Source organism: Paralichthys olivaceus, chromosome 23 (genome assembly GCF_024713975.1).
Source record: "Paralichthys olivaceus isolate ysfri-2021 chromosome 23, ASM2471397v2, whole genome shotgun sequence".
Lineage (NCBI taxonomy): Eukaryota > Metazoa > Chordata > Actinopteri > Pleuronectiformes > Paralichthyidae > Paralichthys > Paralichthys olivaceus.
The window spans coordinates 17241476-17263776 of NC_091115.1; the positions used below are offsets into that span (position 1 = coordinate 17241476).

The 22301-nt window shown below is 41.5% G+C and overlaps 2 protein-coding genes across 5 annotated transcripts in view; one reads left to right on the forward strand and one right to left on the reverse strand.

The window, feature by feature from the left end:
* Positions 1-286: 286 nt before the first annotated feature.
* Positions 287-15462, reverse strand: ttll12 (tubulin tyrosine ligase-like family, member 12). The gene is made up of 14 exons (XM_020099784.2): positions 15268-15462; positions 14801-14976; positions 11083-11281; positions 10544-10703; positions 10140-10273; positions 8941-9017; positions 8233-8349; positions 6717-6911; positions 6286-6397; positions 4143-4294; positions 3389-3470; positions 2942-3010; positions 2544-2682; positions 287-771 (listed from the first exon to the last, which is right to left on the reverse strand). Exons 1-14 carry the CDS (start codon positions 15406-15408, stop codon positions 620-622), a joined length of 1905 nt encoding a protein of 634 aa, XP_019955343.2. The 5' UTR covers positions 15409-15462; the 3' UTR covers positions 287-619.
* Positions 15463-17553: 2091 nt separating this feature from the next.
* Positions 17554-22301, forward strand: part of LOC109637510 (DENN/MADD domain containing 5B) — a 58647-nt gene continuing 53899 nt past the window's right edge. The window contains exon 1 of one of the 4 annotated variants that reach the window (XM_069519514.1): positions 17554-18884. In XM_069519514.1, coding sequence (XP_069375615.1) covers positions 18776-18884 — 109 coding nt within the window. In that variant the 5' untranslated portion in view covers positions 17554-18775. The remainder of the gene's footprint in view (positions 18885-22301) is intronic. The other 3 variants (XM_069519513.1, XM_069519515.1, XM_020099915.2) reach the window with 3 other exon arrangements.

The window sequence follows — 22301 nt, forward strand, 5'->3', positions numbered from 1 at the left end:
ACTCAAATTAGAGCTGTGATTAGAGCCTTGACCTATTGACCTGATGCCCACACTTAGCTTTTCTCAGGAACCTACAAGCATTCGGACCTCCAGATTATCAAGGCCTGTGGACCTCTGATCAACTTCCCTCAGAGATAAAATCAACACATGGCCTTTGAGACACCACACTTGTGTTATTATAATAATATTCTTTATCTTTTCCCCTTTGAGTGGCTGAATAATACTCGTATGATACAGATGTGATTGGATGGAAAACGGTATCTGACACAGTGATTTATGAGAAAACTCTTGTTCATACATAAAAATGTTTATTGCTTCCCATTTGTAAAATAGTGTTTGGTTTATAACGGGGTTTATAACATTATAACTTTGTAATCATCGAATTTAAATTAAACAAAAGGCAACTGGATTCATGAGGGCCGGAGCTGGGAAAGCAAACCTTTTTTATTAGTTCTTAAAATCAAAAGGAGGAAACAATCAGTAAACCAGATACAGAGAAAATGCCAGAGAGACAGAAAAGCACAGACCTGAACACAAATGTTCGTCTTTATGTTTGTATGTCTGAAAAAACAGACATTACAAAACTATAAGCACACCACTTGGCACTGATTGGAGTTGATTATATGATTTGTGTGACAGGGCACTGCTCGGGCTGATCCAGGAACAGCGTCTGAAACATGTGGTTGTAGAAGGATGGATGGTACAGGCAGGCTCGAGTGCAGTCTGGGCTGAAATTCACCTCCAAGATCTGGGGTTGCATGATCCGCTCACCTGACCCAGAAACGCACAGATTAGAAAAATAACAATTGCTTGTAACACACAATACATTTTTGTGTCCTATAGACATCCTCAGGTGACAACACTATGCAAATGGTTTGTATTTATATAGAGCTTTTCTAGTCTTGATGACCACTCAAAGTGCTTTACAGTAAGGTTTATGCCACTCACACATTCATAGAGTGCATCTATGTAGAGCACTTTCTTTATGAGAAGGGGCAATTCTGGGGTTCAGACACTTAAAGGTTCGGTGTAGAATTTAGTGACATCTAGTGGTGAAGTTGCATGTTGCAGCTGAATACTCCATCCCTCCAAACATGACAGAGAACCTGTGGTAGCCTTCAGTTGTCATAAAAACTCTAAAGGTGTTTAGTTTGTCCAGTCTTGGCTACTGAAAAAAAACTATGGCGGCCTCCGTAGAGAGGACCCACTCCGATTATATTTATATATAAGGGGCCAAGTCTAGGGTAAAGAAAACAACAATTTGTAAAGTTCAGATGAAACACACTAGTGAAAACATCTATAGGATTATTTTATATTCAGTATCTGCCAATAGATCCTTTCACCGACATCTTACACACTGGACCTTTAAGCATGCAGAATAGGGAAGACTGGGATCAAACTGCAGACCTTCTGGTTAGAGGATGAGGACGACTGCTCTACCCCCTCAGCCGCCCGTGTGTGTGTGTGTATTTATAAATACCCACGATAAAATATCATGTCTATCTTAATGCCGACTCCACATGCCGAGCCATCCTTCCCACTCGTCGAGTGAGAGCCAGGCGGCGTGCAAGGGCTCCATAGGCCGAGCCAGGGTGCACGATGCCTGACTGGACGCACATGGAGAGAAGCAAGCCCTACTCTCAACTTGCCGAGTGGGAGCCAAACGGCGTGCAGGTTTAGAAAAAATCTCTGTATTATTCTTGTGACACTTGAGACCCCCTCAAAGCTTTAATAGCAAGGAACACGCACACAGGAGAGAAGTTCTTTCTGCAGTGTTTTAACTTCATTGTTGGGACGGCAGGTTTATCCAGGAACATAACTATGAATTCAGAAGGTTTTTGATCAGTTCTAAGTGTGGCTGATTAGAAAAGAGCAGAAGAACAAAGTCACTTGTTGACCAGTGAGGTCTCCCGGATACTGTAAAGGCTATTATCAGAGGATTTAACTACATAAGCCTTAGTACATTCATGTGGAAAGTGTCAAGATAATAGATATGCATTGTTGCGAATCGAAACGTTGACTGCTGAATCTCAATCGAATCGAATCATGAAGTGAAGATGCACACCTCAAATTGATTTAGACATGTTTTGCTGTGTAAGGACAAACCTGATAATGTGTGGACACATCCCAAACACACCTGACCCATGTCATAGCACAGCCACAATCAACCGTTTCAATGAGCTTTGTTAGTAACAAGAATGATGGTCTAAATTAATTTGGAGGAAATTCTTTTTACCCCCCAGAAAGCCTATGTTGGGGAGGGGCAGTACTTTTGCAATCTGTGTGGGATGGGGGGCTGTTTGGTAAAGTACTCCATGTTTGCTGTTGTTGTAGTGTTGCTTGATTTATATATAGCGTTTTAAATAGTAACCTACACTGTGGAGTTTAGCCATCTAGTTGTCCTCGCCAGTTTCAGATTGATCAAACATTATTAACACTCATAATAACATAACATTTCTGTACGGCTGTGTGCAGCACTCTCTTTTCCCGGTGTCTGTTGTGTAGTCTTCTCCATCACCATGTATTATAGAACAAATGCTCACCATTATCTCCTGTACTCCACTTCAGCATGACGTCTACAGCATATATTGCTCGGGACGATGGGTAGGAGCAAATCCCGTATGGAGCTGGTCGAGAGGAGGCTGCCTGGAAAAGCTCCCTGAATGCTTTAAACAACTCAGCCTGCAAGAGGTAGTGACAGAAAGAAATAGAAGAGAGGTTAAGAGCAGATGCAGATATTTTCCTCCCTGAAAGAGTTTTAATATTTGTAGCAGTCAGAGCGAAAAACAGCTCTTTAATTGGTTAAAAAGCAGAAATTACAACCCTGGAGCTAAAACTGGAACTCAGGTTCCTATAGTTGAAAAGTAGAATATGTTCTTAATTCCTCCATAAGTTCCTGGAATCTTGTGCAAATGAAAAGGGATGAACTGTTTCCACTTACTTCTACCTCCTTCCATGGATACTGTGGGTTCTGCTTCTCAAACTCTGGGATGAACTCGTCATAGTGCACCTTTAAACAGTGATGACTTATTATCACATTATTTCCAAGTTCGTATATGCAGATCCAAGATTTGTTTTCTTTTGTGCTAAACCAAAGGATAATATCTTCAACCCTAATCCTAATCTTTATTTAATAATATGCAATGAGTAAAATCAGTAAATATAGGATAATAAGAAAAGGAGAAAGAGGATTACATGCAACAATGCTCCACATCAATAATTGAATGGTTATGGTTTGGTTGCACATCTTACACCACTAAGCAACCAGAGCAATCAAAAACTAAATATTATGAGTAGCGTTTAAATTGTTAATTTTAAAATTATAGTAGTAAGATAAGCTAATTTGCAAAAAAAAAAAAAAAAAAAAAAAAAAAAACTTAAAACATACCTGCTTAAGCTCTACACCCTCTGCATAGTTCATAACAGTGAAGTGCTGTTGGTAATCATCAAAGTGATTCATGAGGAAAGGCCTAGAAAAAAAACACAAAGATGTAATAGATGGTAGAGTTGTGGAAATGTCTTGATTCTTAGATAAATCGTGATGCGGACATGGAGGACTCTGCATCGATGCAGTGACAGAACATAATTGATTCAAGTTTTACACTAAGTTCATTGATTTGGTTAGTTTAGTTCCACAGTACTTGATTTTTACTTTGTGTTTGTTTAAGAGGCACACTTTTAAACAAACCGTGCGCACGCATGCCCCTGCCACACACAGCACAAGACTTAATGTGCACAGCCAGGACATAAGGGTTAAAGTGAGCAATTAATGAATAACTTAATAAATGTGGTTATCAATTTCTGAGTGAAGAGCGACAGAGACGAGCACTCATACACACACACTCCTCCTGACAGGAGAGAAGCCCCTACCGCAGATTATCACACATCTAATGAGGCTAGAGAAGATGCAGACTTGGTATGTAGGCCTCAGAGACTAAGATACACATTCCTATACTAAATCAGCAAAATCAGATTAAAAAAATGGGAGTGATCAACCAAAATATCATTGCAAAGTGCATAGATTCAAAATTATAGATCATAACTCACACAGTCGGATCATCACATCTATGATTTCTTCAAAAATATCTTTAAATTAATGAGGGGAATTAAAAACCAATTTTTAAAGTACATCAAAACTCTACCTGTTGGCAAAACGCAACCAGAAGACATTGTAGGCATAAAGACGCAGAGGCTGCACAGAGCGCAGCATCAGCATGTAGCGAATGTCGAACTTCACCATTCCCACCTCCTCCCTGTTAAACAACACCGGATCTTCAAGGTACTTGCACACTACCTGGAAAACGGGACAAACAGAAACACAGAATGGTAAAAAAAAAAAATTAAAACCTGGTAAAGAAAAGGACACAGCCTATTAACTAAATTATAATAATAATGTTTAGTTAGGAGAACAACTATTTTTTGGATATGTTTGACTGTTGAGCAGGAAAGCTTCCGTCTCACACTGCGTGGGAAACACGGGTTCCCGGCCTTCTGGCAGCGGATATAAATGTAGCCAGTCTTCATCAGATAGGTGGAAGCCTTGCCATAACTGCAAATAACATCTTCCCCTCGACATTCAAAAGCACTATGCTTCCTGAACAGACTGAGGGTCTTGGAGTTTTGCTCTTTGTGTGTGAAGACTGCCATTGTCCTTTTATGATGAAATTATTCCTTGGGTCCACATTGTTCTCATCAGAGTCCAGAGAAGCTTCAGCACTCTTGGGCAGTTGCTGATGATGATCTTCCACGCTGGATCACTTGCCTGAGATTTAGTGGTGATGCTTCCAGACAGAACTCTAGGGAGTGTCCAAATGAGCAGATGTGACACCACAAAAGTAGATCCTCAACAGGATTCACCGTGAGCAAGTAGACGTGTTGATGACATTTCTATCGTGCCCCCCCCCCCCCCCCCCCAAAAAAAAAGAATACTATTACAAATATCTCAGGTTGAAAAAGTGGTGCCACACATGCAAAGCACACCAACTAACATGTCAAGAGGGCTTTTGGTGATATGGGCTGATGCCTGTTATTTCTGTTATTTCAGAAATATTCTGAAGTTTCTAACTGTGGAGTCACCAAGAATGAGCACAGAAAGAGTCTGTGCCAGCCAATGAAGGCTCCGGGACCGGGCAGCAACTTCGTGGTCCCCCCTGTTTTGTATGGCAAAGATGAGGTGGACTCCAATGCCCAGATCTCTCCCTCTGGACACCTGCCTCTCCCAGCGGGATGGGCGATAGATGGTGATCAGGCTCAGGATCTGAGAAGTAATGTCCATCCGGCTTGAACAGAAATTCCAGTCCAGCAGAGGACCTTGGGGATAGAGAAGCCGCTCGGTTTACCCCACGCAAGGGATGCACAGTGAAGTTGGCCTGAGACCAAACTGGGCTATAGGAGGGTGAACCGAGGATGTTAAATTGATTCCTTAGCTGAAAGACTTGGTGAAGGGAAAGAAGGGTTTCACGTTTTTTTGTGGCCAATGATCACTGTCCAGGGCTGATGATGTGGCTCCAGATGAGATGGAGTGGAACTTACCTGAGCTTTCGGTTTAGCCCCAAACCAGAGCCTCAGGAAGGCCAACCGTGGCAGGAATAGTAACGGCTGCTGACGCAGCAACATCAGTGAACATGGGAAGCAAGGTCAGTATCGGGAATGGTGGTGGCTAGTGCAAGGCCGAAGACAATGGTATCCAGATATCTCTAAGCATCCTGAATGTAATACAACTCTGTGATCTTCTCGTTAAGAAGGAAGCAACATTCTCAGCCTGTGGAGCCATGACTCGTGCATGAGCTCTGCTTGTTCTGCTGATAGTTTAAAACCGTAATGTCTTTTTCCAGTTTAATAAAAAACATTTCTTTATATTAAAGAAATGGTCCCAAATTCTGTAATAATCAAGTAATAATTGTTTTTGCAATATCTCAAAAATGGCTTGGCCTACAGTCAAAATTCTTTCACTATATGAATCTCTGAATATCTTTGCTCCATAAGTGTTCTGCTCTAAAATGTTAAATTTGAGCCTTTTTATGTTGAGTTTGACAATAATTTTCATAAATCAAACAAAGGTACAAACCATCAAAGCCACCTTCACCAAATGCCAGCTGGGAAAACATCCCACAAGACCCAGACTTGGAAATAGGACTGTCTAGTATTAAACAACCAGGCTAAAACAAAAGCACTGCTGCAAATGAACTTTCATGAATAGAAGGCCTAAAAAGAGAAGACACATTTGTGATGCATTGTGAGTTCTTAGGCATACTGGTTTTATGGTGTCTGTATGTGTGTTGGTACCTTTGGTGTACTCTCCCTCTGTCTGATGATGTAGTTAAGGTTGTTGGTGATGTGTGTGTCCAGTCCACGGGCCAGGTTCCAAGGCTTACAGATCCAGTGGTTATCCTCTCCGCTGAAAGATAAACCCAGACAATGTATCTGTAATGTAGCCAGTCGAACATCTACCTTGTTAAGCGCTGATCAGACTAGAACTGGGGTATATGGATCAAAAATCATTCTCTCTTCTCCTCAGGAGAGATGCAAACATGAGCACAGCTTTTTGTTGATATAAACAGTACTGCTGAATCCTACACCTCAATTCAAAATATATCAATGTACTATAAAAAGTTGATTTACTGCCCAGACATGTTTTGGCTATATCAAAGAACTCTACACTAGTTTAGTTCATATTAGGTATAAAAAATAAAAATAAAAAAAATAAAAAAAACTACCATTGTTGTCTCAGTTGATAATGCTTGATGAACTTTGGAAGTTCTGTCTGGAGGTTGAAGGTCTCTGGTAGCCAATCAGGTCCGGTTCCGCTTTTTACTCTGCGGGCCACAGCAGCCAGGCAGTCTTTCACAGTAATGATGCTCTCACAGGGAAATTGGTTGAGCATCACATGCGGTCTCTCCTCACTCAGTTTTCTGTCAGAGAAATGGTTTTTAAATCAAAATGAATGATGATTGCTTCAGCAGACAGTGGACAACAGGAGAAATGTAAATGGGCTTAATGTAGATGAGAGTTAGATAAAGCTCAATCAAAACAAATTGGAACAGGAATGCAAGCCTCAGAAAGGATTGCTTGAGATCCAAAATTGGGTCCAACTGTCCTACGAGTCCAAACACATGGGTAGATACATACATACATGCATATACACAGCAAAACAATGAAGAGAACACCTAAACCACACATCCAATATTGATGGAATTATTCCAGTTGAAAGTCTTTACTGATATGCATTGTATAATTTGTTGAGAACAAAATGACGTAACAACGGTCAATGGAAACCAAAATCATCCACCCGTAGAAGGCGGGATTCAAAACCAAACCGAAAACTATTGTCCTGTACCAGGAGGAACCCAGGACACACTGCGCGATTAAGCTCATCTTAATCATAAGCATCTCATCCCGCATATCGAGCTGGTAACGTTTATACTGCGCCAAATGTGCCATCCCTAAAAAAATATGTACAACGTGAATAACAGTCGCTTGTTGCATTTGTTGCGCTTGTTGCTTTTTGGATATCGGAAAAATATGTTAAATAAAAGTCGCACTGCATTTCCCCCCCGCATAAATCTCACATTTATTTGGCAATTTGAGGAGGGATTGCTGTCAGCAAAAGGACCAAAAAGCTACCACACCCTATGACAAATCCCTGAGGATCACTGCATCTAAGGGCCATTAAAAGAAACAAACAAACAAATATTGTTATCGCGTTTCTGGTTTTGCCATCTCTGGCGTGTAGAGCAGCCATGTGCAGTGTACATCCACCTGACCTTCACAGCACCAACTGTGTGCTCATTATATGGGTGTTGTGTGCGGGTTGACTAGGTGTCATGAGGCAATGAGTTTGATAATAAATCAAATCAGTGAATTATTAGTAAATGATCTGAAAATAGTTGATATGATGACAAATAAGTGAGGCCAGCCATCTCTGTGACGCATGCCAACTGCACTATTTTGCAGCACAAACAAATCAAAGTGAATCAAAGCAGACTAATATCTCCTATGACAGGTCGGAACCACTTGTTCTCGCTCCCTACTGTACCTGTAAGAAAGCTCAAAATGCAAGTTGGTGACCAGTTCTTGCATGAGGCCCAGTGCTTAGCTGTTGTGCATTGCCTGCATTCACCTAAATTACAGAAGCAACACTCACTGCAGACTAAATACAAAGAATCTACTGGTTTTTATTCCTGCCATTGGAATGTCTTTGCTTGTATGTGTGCGTGTTGCTTGGTTTCTGACCTATAATCTTTGATGTGGTCATAGCCCCAAATTATATCAGCTTCTTCCTCCTCTTCTGTCAGCTGGAACTGTGGATGTGTCAGGTTGTTTCTTACTTGTGACATTTCAGTGTAAACTCTGGAAACAAAGCAGAGAACGGGTGAAATGTGAGGGGAAATCTTCAACAGGAAGACAACAGGCACAAGAGGAGAGAACACAGAGACACTATAATGTGATGGATTACGAAAACTGCAAAAATCCCTGCAACAGGATGGCAGCCCATAAATACAAATACAAGTGAAGCTTGGTCCAGGGTCCTGTCTCAGAAAGCAGGTACTTATTGGCCTCCAATAAAGGGGAAACACTATTATATGTATTTCCAACCCATGTTAGCTACAGAATGTATACTATATTCACTACAGCAACAAATTCCATGGCAATCAGTCAACATTTGCATGAACCAACTCACTGATAATGCCATTCTTAAAGCTACTACTACAACAATTATTCAATATTTGCTGGAAATGTGTCAGGGATTATATTTTGTTCTGGGGAATTCAAACATTATTAATGCGTATATTTTCTATGACTCTATGAGCTTCCCGTTTCCTCACTTTTACAACATAATGCGACTGTGATTTAATGATAATTTTTACCTGGATTACTGTCAGAAGTGCATCTGTGCATCCATTTAGATATCTAGTGGAGAACAACAGAGTTTAGTCTTACTTAAGGATTTTGTCCTTGGGCACAGTGTATGGTTGGATTTCCACTGGAAGCTGCTCCTTGTTTTCTCTTGAAATCGTCTGGAGGAACACAGGCCAGTGATGTCATAAAATTAGGAATATATTTCATTAAAAAAAGTTCTAGCCATTTCCTCAGGTCCTTTTCCTACAAAATATGAATTTATCAAATGATCCATATCGCACTCCGGTTATTACTTTACCTATGAACACAAACACACATACACTTCCTAAAAAAACATCCACATTCTGCACATTTATAATTAATCGCAACACTTTGGAAGGGATTGAAATGGAAAATATTGTCAGTATACAAATTTATTTTCAGATTATGGTAATAAATGCATACAGATTCTCTTCAGTCTTGACTGTTGGAAGACAACTCTGAACTACCCTCAAAATGTTAACCGACAACACAACTCTGTTAATGTGGGATCTTTTCATACACCCTCTTTGCGTCTTTATCATTTGCGTTGTGCACTGCGTCAACTGCGTCGAACCAAACGTAGCACATCACATGTGTGTGTGTGTTTGATAGAGCAAGGGAGAGAGAAAGAGAGCGAGAGAGAAAAAGAGAGGGAGGAATACAGGGAGAAAGCGGCTGATGAATGCGCTGCTCTGTATAAAGATTTAACTCATAAAAGTATTGAGCATCATGTGATTATCAGTGTTGATATTGTGGCGACAGACAAATAGACTTTTAAACTGTAGCGAGTCAGAGACATCAGCTGAGAGAGAGAGAGAGAGAGAGAGAGAGAGAGAGAGAGAGAGAGAGAGAGAGAGAGAGAGAGAGAGAGAGAGAGAGAGAGAGAGAGAGAGAGAGCGTGCGTGTGTGCACTGTTACTTCCTTCAGGTTCTTCAATCATAAATAAACTTAATTATTTTATGTAATCATCCGCTCACAGTGATGAATCTGACCCGGGACAAACGTGATCACTACAAGTTGACACAGTAGAATTTAATCCGAGGAGGCGGAGCGTTTTACAATTCTCCGTTTCCCTCTATTCTCTTCTTACAACGATAATTTACTGACAGAAAACCCCGTCAATGTGAATGTGTGGTGCATGGATCATTTATTGCTATTTTTGCCGTCTATCGCGTTGACAAGAGATTTGCACACATAATTTCTTTGTACCTAAGTACGGTGACAATGTAAAGACCTTGACTCACATCAACAGTTCTCACCTCATAGTATGAGTCCAGGGGTTCTGCAGTGGCACTGCTGACCCCTTCTAGATCAGTAGGTATCCACGGTATAAGTCGGCATCGCCTCACCAGGGGGTTTGTCTCCCCATATGTGTAATCACGGGTTACTTCATCTGTAGAAACAAGAAGATGTAACAGATGATACAATTCTGCTGTGTGGAAATGCTGCCTAATTAAATTGGTTCCTACTAAAGACAAATCTTTGTCTTGTGGTTGTTTCCACATTTGTGTGTCATTGTAAATAAACATGTCACCCAATAGTTTTGAAACAGATACCACAAGACTTTACTTTGTTACCAGTGACCCTACTTGTGACTAAATGGGCAGCATTTATATAGCACTTCTCCACTCAAAGCACTTAAGACTCGTAAGTCACAGTTCACCTCCTTCCTGCAGGTCCTGCAGAGGCCAGAGGACAGTGTAGGCAACTTGGCCATGAATGTAGAAAAAGGGAGCCATGCCACAGCTGGGCTGATCAGAGTGCTGTACCTGGGAGCCAAACTCATCCATGATGTACCACACAGGAACCTTCTCCTCTGCTGACTGCACATGATCACACAAGGAGAAGAGTGAAGTGAAGGACAGAGAGATAACTGACACAATGACTATGTCCACAAACTGTTTCAATCGGTGGAGATGTAGACAAAAGATAGTAGCATGGCAGATAAAATGTGAACCATTTTGCATGAACCAGAAGATGACAGTTTAATGTAGAAATTGTAGAAATTGGTTTCTCTTCATTGCATATGACTTTTAGATATATGCATATATCATGCTGGGGAAAATCTCCCTAGCAAGAAGTTGAAAACTATCAGCTGATGTTAGGTTAAGTGACGTTGGGTAACGAAAAGATACTTGGGATATGTTGAACTTGCTTTGTAGTACAGGCCCGTGGCCGAGTGGATATTTTTTCTGAACATACCCCCTGAGAGAGGTGATAGGTCTGGTTGTACTTCCACATGTGCTCCATCACTTCCTCCACCGTGTCCGGGTCAGGGGCCTCACCATGGAAGTCCAACCCCATGAGGGCAGCCATTCTAGACAGCAGACCTGGGATCTGCTCCAGCTGCTGACGAGTGTGTTCCACACGGTACGTCCAGGCATGATCCACCAAGAAAACACTGTAGGAAGATAGAAGGATCAAAGTTCATTTAAAGTGCCCTTAACTCATTAAACTCGTTGTTTATGTTTAAAAGAATCAGAATCAGAATTCTTTTATTTGCCAGGTATGTTTGCACATACAGGAAATTGCCTTGGTGTCATTGGTGCACTACTTATGTACATAAAACAACAATATAAAAAACAACAATATATAAGAAATTGAATAAAATAAAATAAAATAGAATAAAATAGAATAAAATAAAATAAAATAAAGTATATATACATATATACAGTAACAGAGTAACAGGGTTATGGGCACGTGCTGTGCGAAGGTGCAGAGATTGGTGATAGTGCCAGTAGTATATAATAAATTATAAATTATGTGCAGGGGGTGGGGTGTGGTGGGGTAGAGTCAGTGCGGTGCAGAGTCAGTGTGATGCAGGGGGCTTGTTTGTGAGCCCCACTGCCACGGGGAAAAAACTGTTCAGATGGCGAGAGGTTTTAGTCCTGATGGCCCGAAACCTTTTTCCGGAGGGAAGTCTCTGGAACAGGTGGTGACCGGGATGTGAAGGATCAGCAATGATCTTGCCTGCTCTCCTACTGGTCCTGGAGTGGAACAGGTCTAGGAGGGCCGGCAGGTCACAGCCGATGACCTTCTCAGCTGACCTTATGATCCGCTGCAGTCTGCCCTTGTCCTTGGCAGTGGAGGCAGTGAACCAGACGGTGATTGATGAGGTGAGGATGGACTCAATGATGGCTGTGTAGAATTCAACCATCACTTTCTGTGGCATGTTGAATTTCCTCAGTTGCCGCAGGAAGAACATCCTCTGCTGGGCCTTCTTGGTGATGGAGGTGATGTTCTCCGCCCACCTCAAGTCCTGTGCAATGATGGTCCCCAGGAATCTGAAGGACTCCACTGTTTTAACTGGGGAGTTGCACAGGCTGAGGGGGGCAGTTTGGGCTGGGCTCCTCCTGAAGTCTGCCACCATCTCTACAGTTTTTAAAGCGTTCAGCTCCAGGTGGTTCTGGCTGCACCAGGAAGCCAGGCTGTTAACTTCCTCTCTGTAGGCGGCTTCGTCCCCATTGGTGATTAATCCGATGAGGGTCGTGTCGTCTGCAAACTTCAGGAGTTTGACAGAGGGATGGCTGGAGGTGCAGTTGTTGGTGTAGAGGGAGAACAGTAGAGGGGAGAGCACACAACCTTGTGGGGCTCCAGTGCTGATGGTCCGGGACTCAGAGAATAGCTTGCCCAGCCTCACGCGCTGCTTCCTGTCAGTCAGGAAGTTAGAGATCCACCTACAGGTGGGCTCAGGCACGCTCAGCTGTGTCAGCTTGTCCCGGAGAAGAGCTGGGGCGATGGTGTTGAATGCGGAGCTGAAGTCCACAAACAGGATCCTGGCGTAGGTGCTGAGGGAGTCGAGGTGCTGGAGGATGAAGTGGAGTCCCATGTTGACCTGTAGGCCTTAATGACTACAGGTCTGTAGTCATTAAGGCCTGTGATCCTCTGCTTCTTGGGAACGGGGATGATGGTGGATGTTTTGAGACAGGCCCAGGTCTGGGTTAGAACTGGTCCATTGTCTTTCAAATCTACAGTAAAAGTCATTCAGTTCGTTTGCAAGTTTCAGGTCTTCCACAGAGTGGGGGGATTTGGTTTTGCAGCCGGTGATCACTCGTAGCCCCTTCCAGACTGACGAGGAGTCGTTGGCTGCAAACTGTTGTTCCAGCTTCTTTGAGTACTGTCGTTTGGCCTCCTTAATCTCCTTGCCAAACGAGTATTTTGCCAGTCTGAAACTATCCATGTCCCCACTCTTGAAGGCCGCCTCCTTCTCCAAACGAAGCTGTTTGAGTTTTGCAGTGAACCAGGGCTTGTCGTTGTTATAGCTCACCCTGGTGCGTGTTGGGATACATCTGTCTTCACAGAAGCTGATGTATGACATCACTGCATCTGTGTATTCATCAAGGCTGTTGGAAGCAGTTCTAAAAATGTCCCAGTCAGTGTTATCCAGGCAGTCACGCAGCTCCTCCACAGCTTCTCTGTTGCTCCAGTTCTTGGATCTCAGCACAGCAGGTTTAGAAAGTTTGAGTTTCTGCCTGTAAGCTGGGATCAGGTGAATAAGAGCGTGGTCGGACAGGCCCAGAGCAGTGCGGGTAACTGCATGATACGCCTTGGTGATGGTGCTGTAGCAGTGATCAAGAGTGTTCTCCCCCCTGGTCGGGCATTTGATCGACTGTTTATATTTCGGGAGTTCCTGAGATAAGTTCCCCTTATTAAAGTCCCCGAGGACAATAACAGGGGAATAAGTGTTAGAATAAAGACTATATATATATAAATATAGTGATCCATGTGCCATGCGATCACGCTCTGCAATATATTTGTCCAATCAGATAGAGCCCTGCTGCCCTAGATAATAAATAAAAGATACTCAGATCATTGATGGGCTTTTAATTATTATTATAACAGAGAATTGTGGGGTGGCTCCATCAAATCTCGCACTGCCTCATCCCAACTAAACAGATTTATAGGACCGGTTGATTATATATTATAAAAAGAATTGCCTAGCTTATTTATAAAAACAACAGACTTGTATGTAGGCTTTGCTTGACATGGTTGGCGCAGTGCATAGCACGAATGATCGAGACACAGAGGAGAAGTAAATCACAGACAGAGCTGCTAAAAACTGTGGGGAAAAAAACTATTCACAGTCCAAACATGTATGAAAAGACCCCGAATGAATACGAGATGTCCGTGGTCTCTGCGTCCGTAGCCAGTGTTATTATTAGATTACTGTAATAATCTTAAATTACAGGCCCCCACCTGCATGAAGTAGTGTGTGTGGGCCAGGGTTATTGTAGTTAACGAAAACTAAAACTAGCAATGAAAAAATAATTTTAGTTAACTGAAATTTAACTGAAATTTTAAAAAAAACAATTACAAGAAAAACGAAAACTAAATAAAAACTACATTGAACAATGCAAAACTAACTAAAACTAAACTGAACTGCAGATAAATTCAGCTTCGTTTTCTCCCTGGATTACTGCCTGTCCTGCAGGTGATGGTTAAAGAATGAAATTAAAGGACTTGATAAACCATATTTGGTGTCACACATTGTTTCATCCTTTTTCAGCTTCTACAAGTCAAGGCTTTCTCTTAATACCTGGACAAACTAAAACTAAATAAAAACTAAACTAAAACTACAAAATCACTTGTTGAACTAGATAAAACTAAATCAAAATAAAAACTAATGAAAATTTCAAAACTTTAATAACCTTGGTGTTGGTAAACAGAAGTAAATTTGAGATAACACGAGCCATTGCCAGGCAAGGTGCACCAGGTTACATATGAACACTGATGCATCGTACAGTTGAGAGATAGGAATATGATATCAGGAATATTATAATGTGTCTGTGAAAAAATGCTTGTGTTCCAAATGAGACTCCTGGAACAGGTTTGTGACTAAACATTGCAGAACAGGAGGGATCTATCTCATGGCAACGACAATACATAATACAGGGATATTGACGTCATGTGGCGCCCTCACCTGGTCGGATCCGAAGCTTGCAGCCCACTGTCCCTGGTCACAACCACTTTACAGCCGATCACAGGTGTGGGATTTCCCTTCTTCTTCTCGTTGTCTCCATGTTCCTCCTCTTCCTCCTCGTCGTCGTCTTCTTGTTGGATTTGCATGATTCCGAAAATCTCCCCAGCATCGTAAATCTACGAATATAAAGGCAATGACATCACCAAACTCCATTGGAGAAACTATTATTTAAAGGTTCTCTTGTCTGTTGTCCCCAGGCACACACCGCTAATGGGGCTGGTCGAACAATTTTAATGTGTTGTTAAACCCACTCTTCAACCCGGCATACATCACACGTATGTTCAAAGGGACGTAGGCGTTTAGAAGCAGGTGTTAGCCATGTTAACCCCACGCCCCCAATCATTACTTCGGATGATTTAGCAGGAGAGGAAGGGGTATGTCTGGATCTCAGTCAGCCGAACACAAACCTCGCTGGTGATTTTGTGATGCAGGCTCTTCCAGTAGATGAGGGGGATCCCTGCGGCCCTGAGGGCTTCTGTATGAAGGGCCAGAAACGACGCGAAGTGCTCGTCCACGTTTCCATCCATTGCGATCTGCTCTGCTGACATGATTCACGTGGAACAGGAGCAGGCAAACCCGGAAGAAAGAGAGTGTGACACACCATCCAACACTTCTTCTTTTGATTTTTTTTGGGCAGGTGGCTTAAAATTGCATTACCGCCACCTATCAGACTGGAGTATTCAACATTGGATTGGCAGTAAAACAAAATTAAACAAAATTCAACTATACTCCAAGAAAAACGATATCCTTCTTATTAAACCAGTTTTTTATAACTAATGAGGTGATTACATACTCTACCAGTAGGTTAGCTACAGTCACATTTAGTTTTTCTTTCTTTAAAGGTTCAGTGTGTAGAATTTAGTGATATCTAATGTTAAAAATGCATGTTGCAGCTGAACACCCCTCACCTCACCATCTCCTTCCAAAACATAAAAAATAACCTGTGGTAGTCTTTAATTGTCATAAAATCTCAAAAGGTGTTTAGCTTGTCCAGTCTGGACTAATGTAAAAAAACATGGCGGCCTCCATAGAGAGGGTCCCCTCGATGTAAATATAAATTATTTGAATATAAAGGGTCTTTTCTGGGGTAAAGAAAACTACAATTCATACAATTTAGATGAAACGATGTAGTGAAAACATCATGAGGATTATTCTACATTCAATTTCTGCCAATAGATCCCTTTCACCTAAATCTTGACCTTTAATGCAGATGACAATTCCTTTCTCTCCTTCTCACATATTTACAGACCAGTAGTACATGCTCATCATTGAAGATGACAACAGAGTGAGCATTTCCCAGTGCTTTGTTTACCTAGTTTATATGTGAAGGATTGAGTCCTGTATGTCTATCCTGTGACGGGAAATGACTATGTGTTTCTACCCAGCCTCCTTCCCAGACCAACATGTTTTTGTACATTATAAAGACGTCTTACTGTGCCATTTATGTCCCAGAACCTTGAAGCTATAAGTCTCTGAAGACAAAACAAACACAGATAAGGCTTTATTATTAGCACAATATTGTTTTGACGACATGATAATGCAGTATTTAGGGATTGTAGGCTGTAACAGTTTTTTCTTACCCCACATATCTAAACCAATGCCACATTAACGTGACAAAAAGTTCCTGTACATACTATCCCTATATAGTATTCATCCAGTGGTGTCTCTGACGCTTTAGGTCAATGAATAGTGTGTACTGCACATTACAGTAATATTACTCACTAAGATGTAAAAACAAAGCTGTGGTATAAACAACAGTGTGTTGTGTTGGGTTGTGTCATGAAGACCACTTAGGAATATAATAAAATTAGGTTTATAAATACTGGCCTGCGTAGCTTCAGTCCAGTCCTTTTTCAGTGTTTCCCCTCTCTCCTCCTCCTCTGCCCTGCAGGCTATAAATCCACATGGTTAATTTATTTCATATTGCCTGATCGTCCTTGTAAATTGGCTCAGACAGGAGCTGGTGCTATACGAGTGTATATTCATCATAACGCTACAACAGATGTACAGAAAATACAAATACCAATCTCTATGAATGAAATATGAAACATGGTTCAACAGCAAAGAAGAATTCCATCTCTACTGAGTTTTATTATATCTGCTTGAAGCCTCATGGGAAACTGTGGAGGCTGGACAGTTTGGAGGAATGGAGGACACCCAGGCACATTTTGGGAAATATAGAAATAGACCATTAGTTTTTCTACACATAAATACAAAATATGTGGCACCAGCATTTTCTGTCTTTTTACTGCTTTTGTGAATTGATAGTCATCAACTCTATCAGGGTTTAGTAGAGTGAACATACACACACATAATGGTGAAGGTACATAGACACACAAAAATGAGGAACAGAGAGCATCACAAAGCAGACAGAGAAACTCAGTACACAGTCAGAATTAAAAGAAGATTTTTTTAAAGACAGGATCAACAGAGAGTTAGGGAAGGAAAATATAGCAAATAAAGGATTTGACTGGAAGAAAACAGAAGAAAAGGAGAAATAACAAAAACAAAATGAGGCAAATTGCGCTGATTCAATGTATTTGAGAGCAAAAATACTAGAATTTCAAGTTCACTTCAGAAATTAAAAAAAGGTGTATACCTGTTTTATTTAAAAGATATGAAAATCAGCCTACTTACCACTTTGGAGTATATTTCAATGTAAATCTTTTATTTGCTCCATCTTTTCTGATGATTCAGCTGCATTTCTAGAGTTTCTAGGGTTCCAGGTTCAGAAAGCACGGCTGAGAGTAGACCAGAGCTCTTGGTTGATTAACTGTGCTGTCAAAATCTAATCTTCAAGGCTTTTTATTAAAGCTTGTAGTTAGAGCTGGTTCCGTTTTTGGACCATAGGCCTAGATTGTTCATTAAGGACACATGGAGCCTCTCTTTCCTCTCCTCATCGCATTAATGTCTTGATGAGACATAATACTGACTTGCATTCTTCCCTACAGTCCTTGTGCGTCATCATTTGCAGATCCAGGATCGCTGCTGCTGCCATTTTGTGGATAGTGATGGTGGATCGTAAATCCACTCGTGGATGTTGACCGTGGAGCGTAGTCGTGGTTCGTGATTGTGCGAGCAGCTGACATAGGATTATGATCATAACTAGATTTCTTAGGTGCAAGAATCAATATCCCTACTAACATATACTATTGATTTTGGAAATACTTCAAACAGAGAAACCTTGTGCTGTGAGGTAACAATGTGTTGCTAGCAGCAGTGTGAACCACTGTACCGCCAGAGAGGGAACATTTAGAGGCCTAGTGAGGTTTACACTTAATAAATAGCACCTGCACATAAATAAAACTGGCACTATTTTTTCCACAAAACAATACTGATCATTACATTTAGAGAGAATACACCCGTGTCCACAGCACAACTCTAAGATACAGAAAGTTACAATGAAACTAAGCAGACCTGAAATGTGAATCTTTTTTCTGGTGTTACAACAGTACGAGCTGTAATTCAAATTAAAAATCAGATTAAGAATGAATCCATATAAAGCTGCAAATCCAAGAGAGAAAAATAGAAAAGGACCCGGTGGAACATCAGATAAAGGTGGTTCCTTTAGAGATCTGTGGTTCCCATCTTCCAACAGACTGATGGAAGTGAATGGTGGGGGACGCTGATTTGAAAAATCCCGCCCGGTGCCAGGCGGCTCCTCCCGGCGCAGGGCGGAGCTCTCTCCTGCCTTCAGCTGGATCAGTGGAGAGTCTGGAAGCGTCGCTTTACACGGCTCAAGGAAAGAACACTATTCCTAGACCAGCTTTCAAAAAGAAATTCCGGCTTGTTCCCGAACCTTAGAATCAGCTAAGAAGAGCAGTTTGGATGATCATAGCATTGTAGCGCGCGTCCTTCCTCCGGAGATGTGTTTTTGAGAGTTAGAAGCGGGACAGCGCTGCACACGAAGCCGAGATGAGCGTGAGCTCCGCGGCGTCCGGCGCGGTGCCCTGTCGCTTCGCCCATTACTTTGTTGTCTGTGGGATAGACACAGAGACTGGACTGGAGCCAGACGAGTTAACAGGTATGAGCTTTTCACTTTGTGTCATCTCACTGGATTTTGAAAACCTGTACATCTCAGCATTCCTCCAGCTCAACACATTTCGGGCTGTTTGTTATTTAGGGTGTCTCGTACATGCACATTGAATACAGAGAGATCATTTAAGAGACATCATCATATTAAAGAAAAAGAGGAATGGAAAGTTATTTTATATAGGCTCGCCGTGAACTGCTGTCACTAAAGCAGATGAGCTTCTACCAGCATCCTAATCAGATCAAAGTGTGCTTTGATCTGTGCTCTGTAACTGTTCTGTCGGTTTTATCGACTATTTTCTGAATAAACATAGTTTGAGATGATCTTTGGACACATAACGACGCAGTCTCTTGTAGAAGACTGAGCCACATTCTACTCCATGAACCATGGAAACCGAATCCCCCTGTACTTTTCATTCAGTCTGATGTGTTCTTTGATGCTTGCTGATAATAGGCAGGGTTGCAGTTAAGGCTCTCAAATGTGTAGGGGGCCATTCTGTCACCGAGGAAGACGTTTTTTTTTTACAGCAGTTTGACCTCAGATTGAAATCTGCAGCTCTTATAGGATTGTTGTGTTTATGCAGAGGGTTCAGTCCTCCTGCACAAATCAGAGGCCCTTTTCCCAGTGTCTCCTCTAGGATGGCATCAGTCAGCTGCCACTACAGCTGTGGTGTTGCAGCACGTCACCAGATACATGAACTCATCGGCTGAGTTTTGTTCCCTTACAGCCCAAGCTTTACCCTCGGGAAGTGGTTGCGTGCTGAGTTGTTGAAATGTCAACTCAGACTGGTAGATTCTGCCTATGTTACTCAAGCTCTGGTACAAAGTTCAGAAGAGTGATCAATCTCTCTCTCTCTCTCTTTGTGTGTGTGAGTGTTGACAGTGAGCTGTGACGATTGCTATAGAGATCCTAAAATATGTGAGGGATGTTTATATGAATTATACACTGCATTGTGTTCTTGAGTGTTGGTTACTGAGAGTGAAACCTTGTTTTCGGGTGTTCTGTTAATGTAGAAGATCAACTTTATTTATAACAGACGATACTAAATACAATAGATCAGTGATTCTCAAACCCCGAGGCGTACTTGCAGGGGGTACTTCAGATTTTAAAAAAATTTTTTAATATCAGACAAGAAAAACACATCAGCATAAGATAATTGTAAGTTTAATAAAAATGTAAATGTAAGTCCAATAAACCACATTCTATAGTCAATATTCCTATTTTCGTTGTTAGTCGTTTCTCAAGCCATGTTCATGATGATGTTGTTTCACTGTGAACAAAGAGTATCAGGAAAAAAAATGTTTGAATGGGATTTAGGAGCTGCAATTGAATCAATTGTGCATTTGTGCACAAAGCTTTGGAAGGATTCAGTCGCATGAAGCCAGCGCACCTGCAACGACATCTCAGCACAAAACATCAGTGCCATGTCGGTAAGCCACCAGAGGTTTTCAAGAGAAAAGTGTCTGACTTCAGAGCATCCCGAGTAACGATGCGAAAAGTCTCCACAACATCAGCCAAAGCACTCAAGGCTTCTTATGTGGTTTCTTCGCTTGTGGCTAAAGCCAAAAAGCCATTAAGCATAGCTGAGGAACTGTTACTTCCAGCCGCTGTTTCATTAGCTGTTACTATGCTTTATAAAAACAGGCTACAACAACGATGTTGTGTCCAAGTTTGTGGATCAGAAAATGTGTCAAGAACAAGATTGCATACCCCTGCCAAGGCCAACAGTTCCCTCATAAAACCACATTTACATGAACCAGATCCAATTTTGATTAGGTTCTTCACAAAACTGCACACATTCATAAATATCAATCCCCTTAACATGCTTTATTAGTTTCATTAAAATCCACTAATTATTCTGAGAACATCCAATTTCGCAATGTCAAAATAAGTGGAAAGAAAATTCCTGCATCTGCCCCTGAAAAGCTCAGTAAAGAAAGCATCAAGGGACAGTTTTTTCATTGAAACCGCCTTTTTCTTTGTAACATCTGGGTTTTCGATAAGATAAATTCATGTGAATGAGGTGGTTTTAGCCTCCAGCCCACGTGTTGTGCGAGCGAAGTGCTGTAACTAGAAAAGTTCTTTCTTTCTTTCTTTCTCTCTCGCTCATTGGTTCCCCCTCTCCCCCCCTACAGTGATTACATCCATCTCTCTGCATTTTGTCCCCAGCTCACTGCCTCTCGCTTTGTTAGCTTGTCCAGAGTGCTGTTAAGCTTGTTAGAGTAATCCATTTGGACAGTTTCTTGTAGCTACACTGAACACATCACTTGAATGTTACAACCAGTTGCAAACACACACTAGGGGTGGGTGCTACACTTACATATGAACCCTTGAGTGTCAAGAAGGTATTGTATGGCATTCTCAGATGTACAGATCCACAGGCTTGGTTGTCAGGACTTGGGAACCTCTTACAACCACAAATATATATATATATTTATATATGTACTTCAAAATCCACACAAACAGGTAGGGACATTTAAGACATGTCGATAGAACTCATAGCATCCATTTTTTGACAGACAACACAAACCCAATGATATTGAGAATAGAACTGCACCGAACCTATCATATTGCTATAAAAGAGTTGCAACCACGTCAGGTTAGGTTGACACACAGCCCAGAATGTAGGAGGAGCAGCAACACACATGCTAATGTTTTGGCGGCTCCTGCATCGAGGTGGACAACTGCAATGACTGAACATAATCATGTTGCCTACTACATTCAATGATTTAGCGATTTTCCACCGCTGAATAATTTTAACCAGCGCTGCTTCCGGCCGGCCTGTGTCAGAGTCTCTGTCAGAGTCTGCTTCCATGATCACAAGTTATTAGGACACGTACAGGACTGAGTTTACTAACACACACACACACTCCTGCAGACAGAGGTTCATCCCACAAATCATGATGTAACACAGTGTTTTAACTTCAGTGTCACAGAAGAAGCATCTCTCCATTTATCCAGGAACATAAATATGAATTCAGCAGGTTTTCATAAAGATCAGTTTTAAGTGTGATGATAAGAAATCATCAGAGGAGCAGAGTCAGTGGTTGACCTGCGGAGTAATGCGCCTCAGTGCAGTGGCACTGATTTAAGTTAAGATAAGATAAAAATGTGTTGATCCACACGCCAGGAAAATTCAGTCGTTGCAGCAGCAGGCACATGAGTTAGACAAGAGAATAAAGAAATATAAAAAGGCAATAGAATTTAATTAAATTAAAAAAATGCTGAGTATGTACATTATATACACCTTTTCACTGTAGTGGTTTGTATGAAGTAAAGTGCAGTGTCACAGGATGATTGCACGAGCAAGTAAAATCTGTTTTGTGCATAAAAAAAAAATGTTTGTACATAAACACAAATGTGCAAAAATGGTTATTTAAAAGTTGATTTGTTTGAAATGACATCACA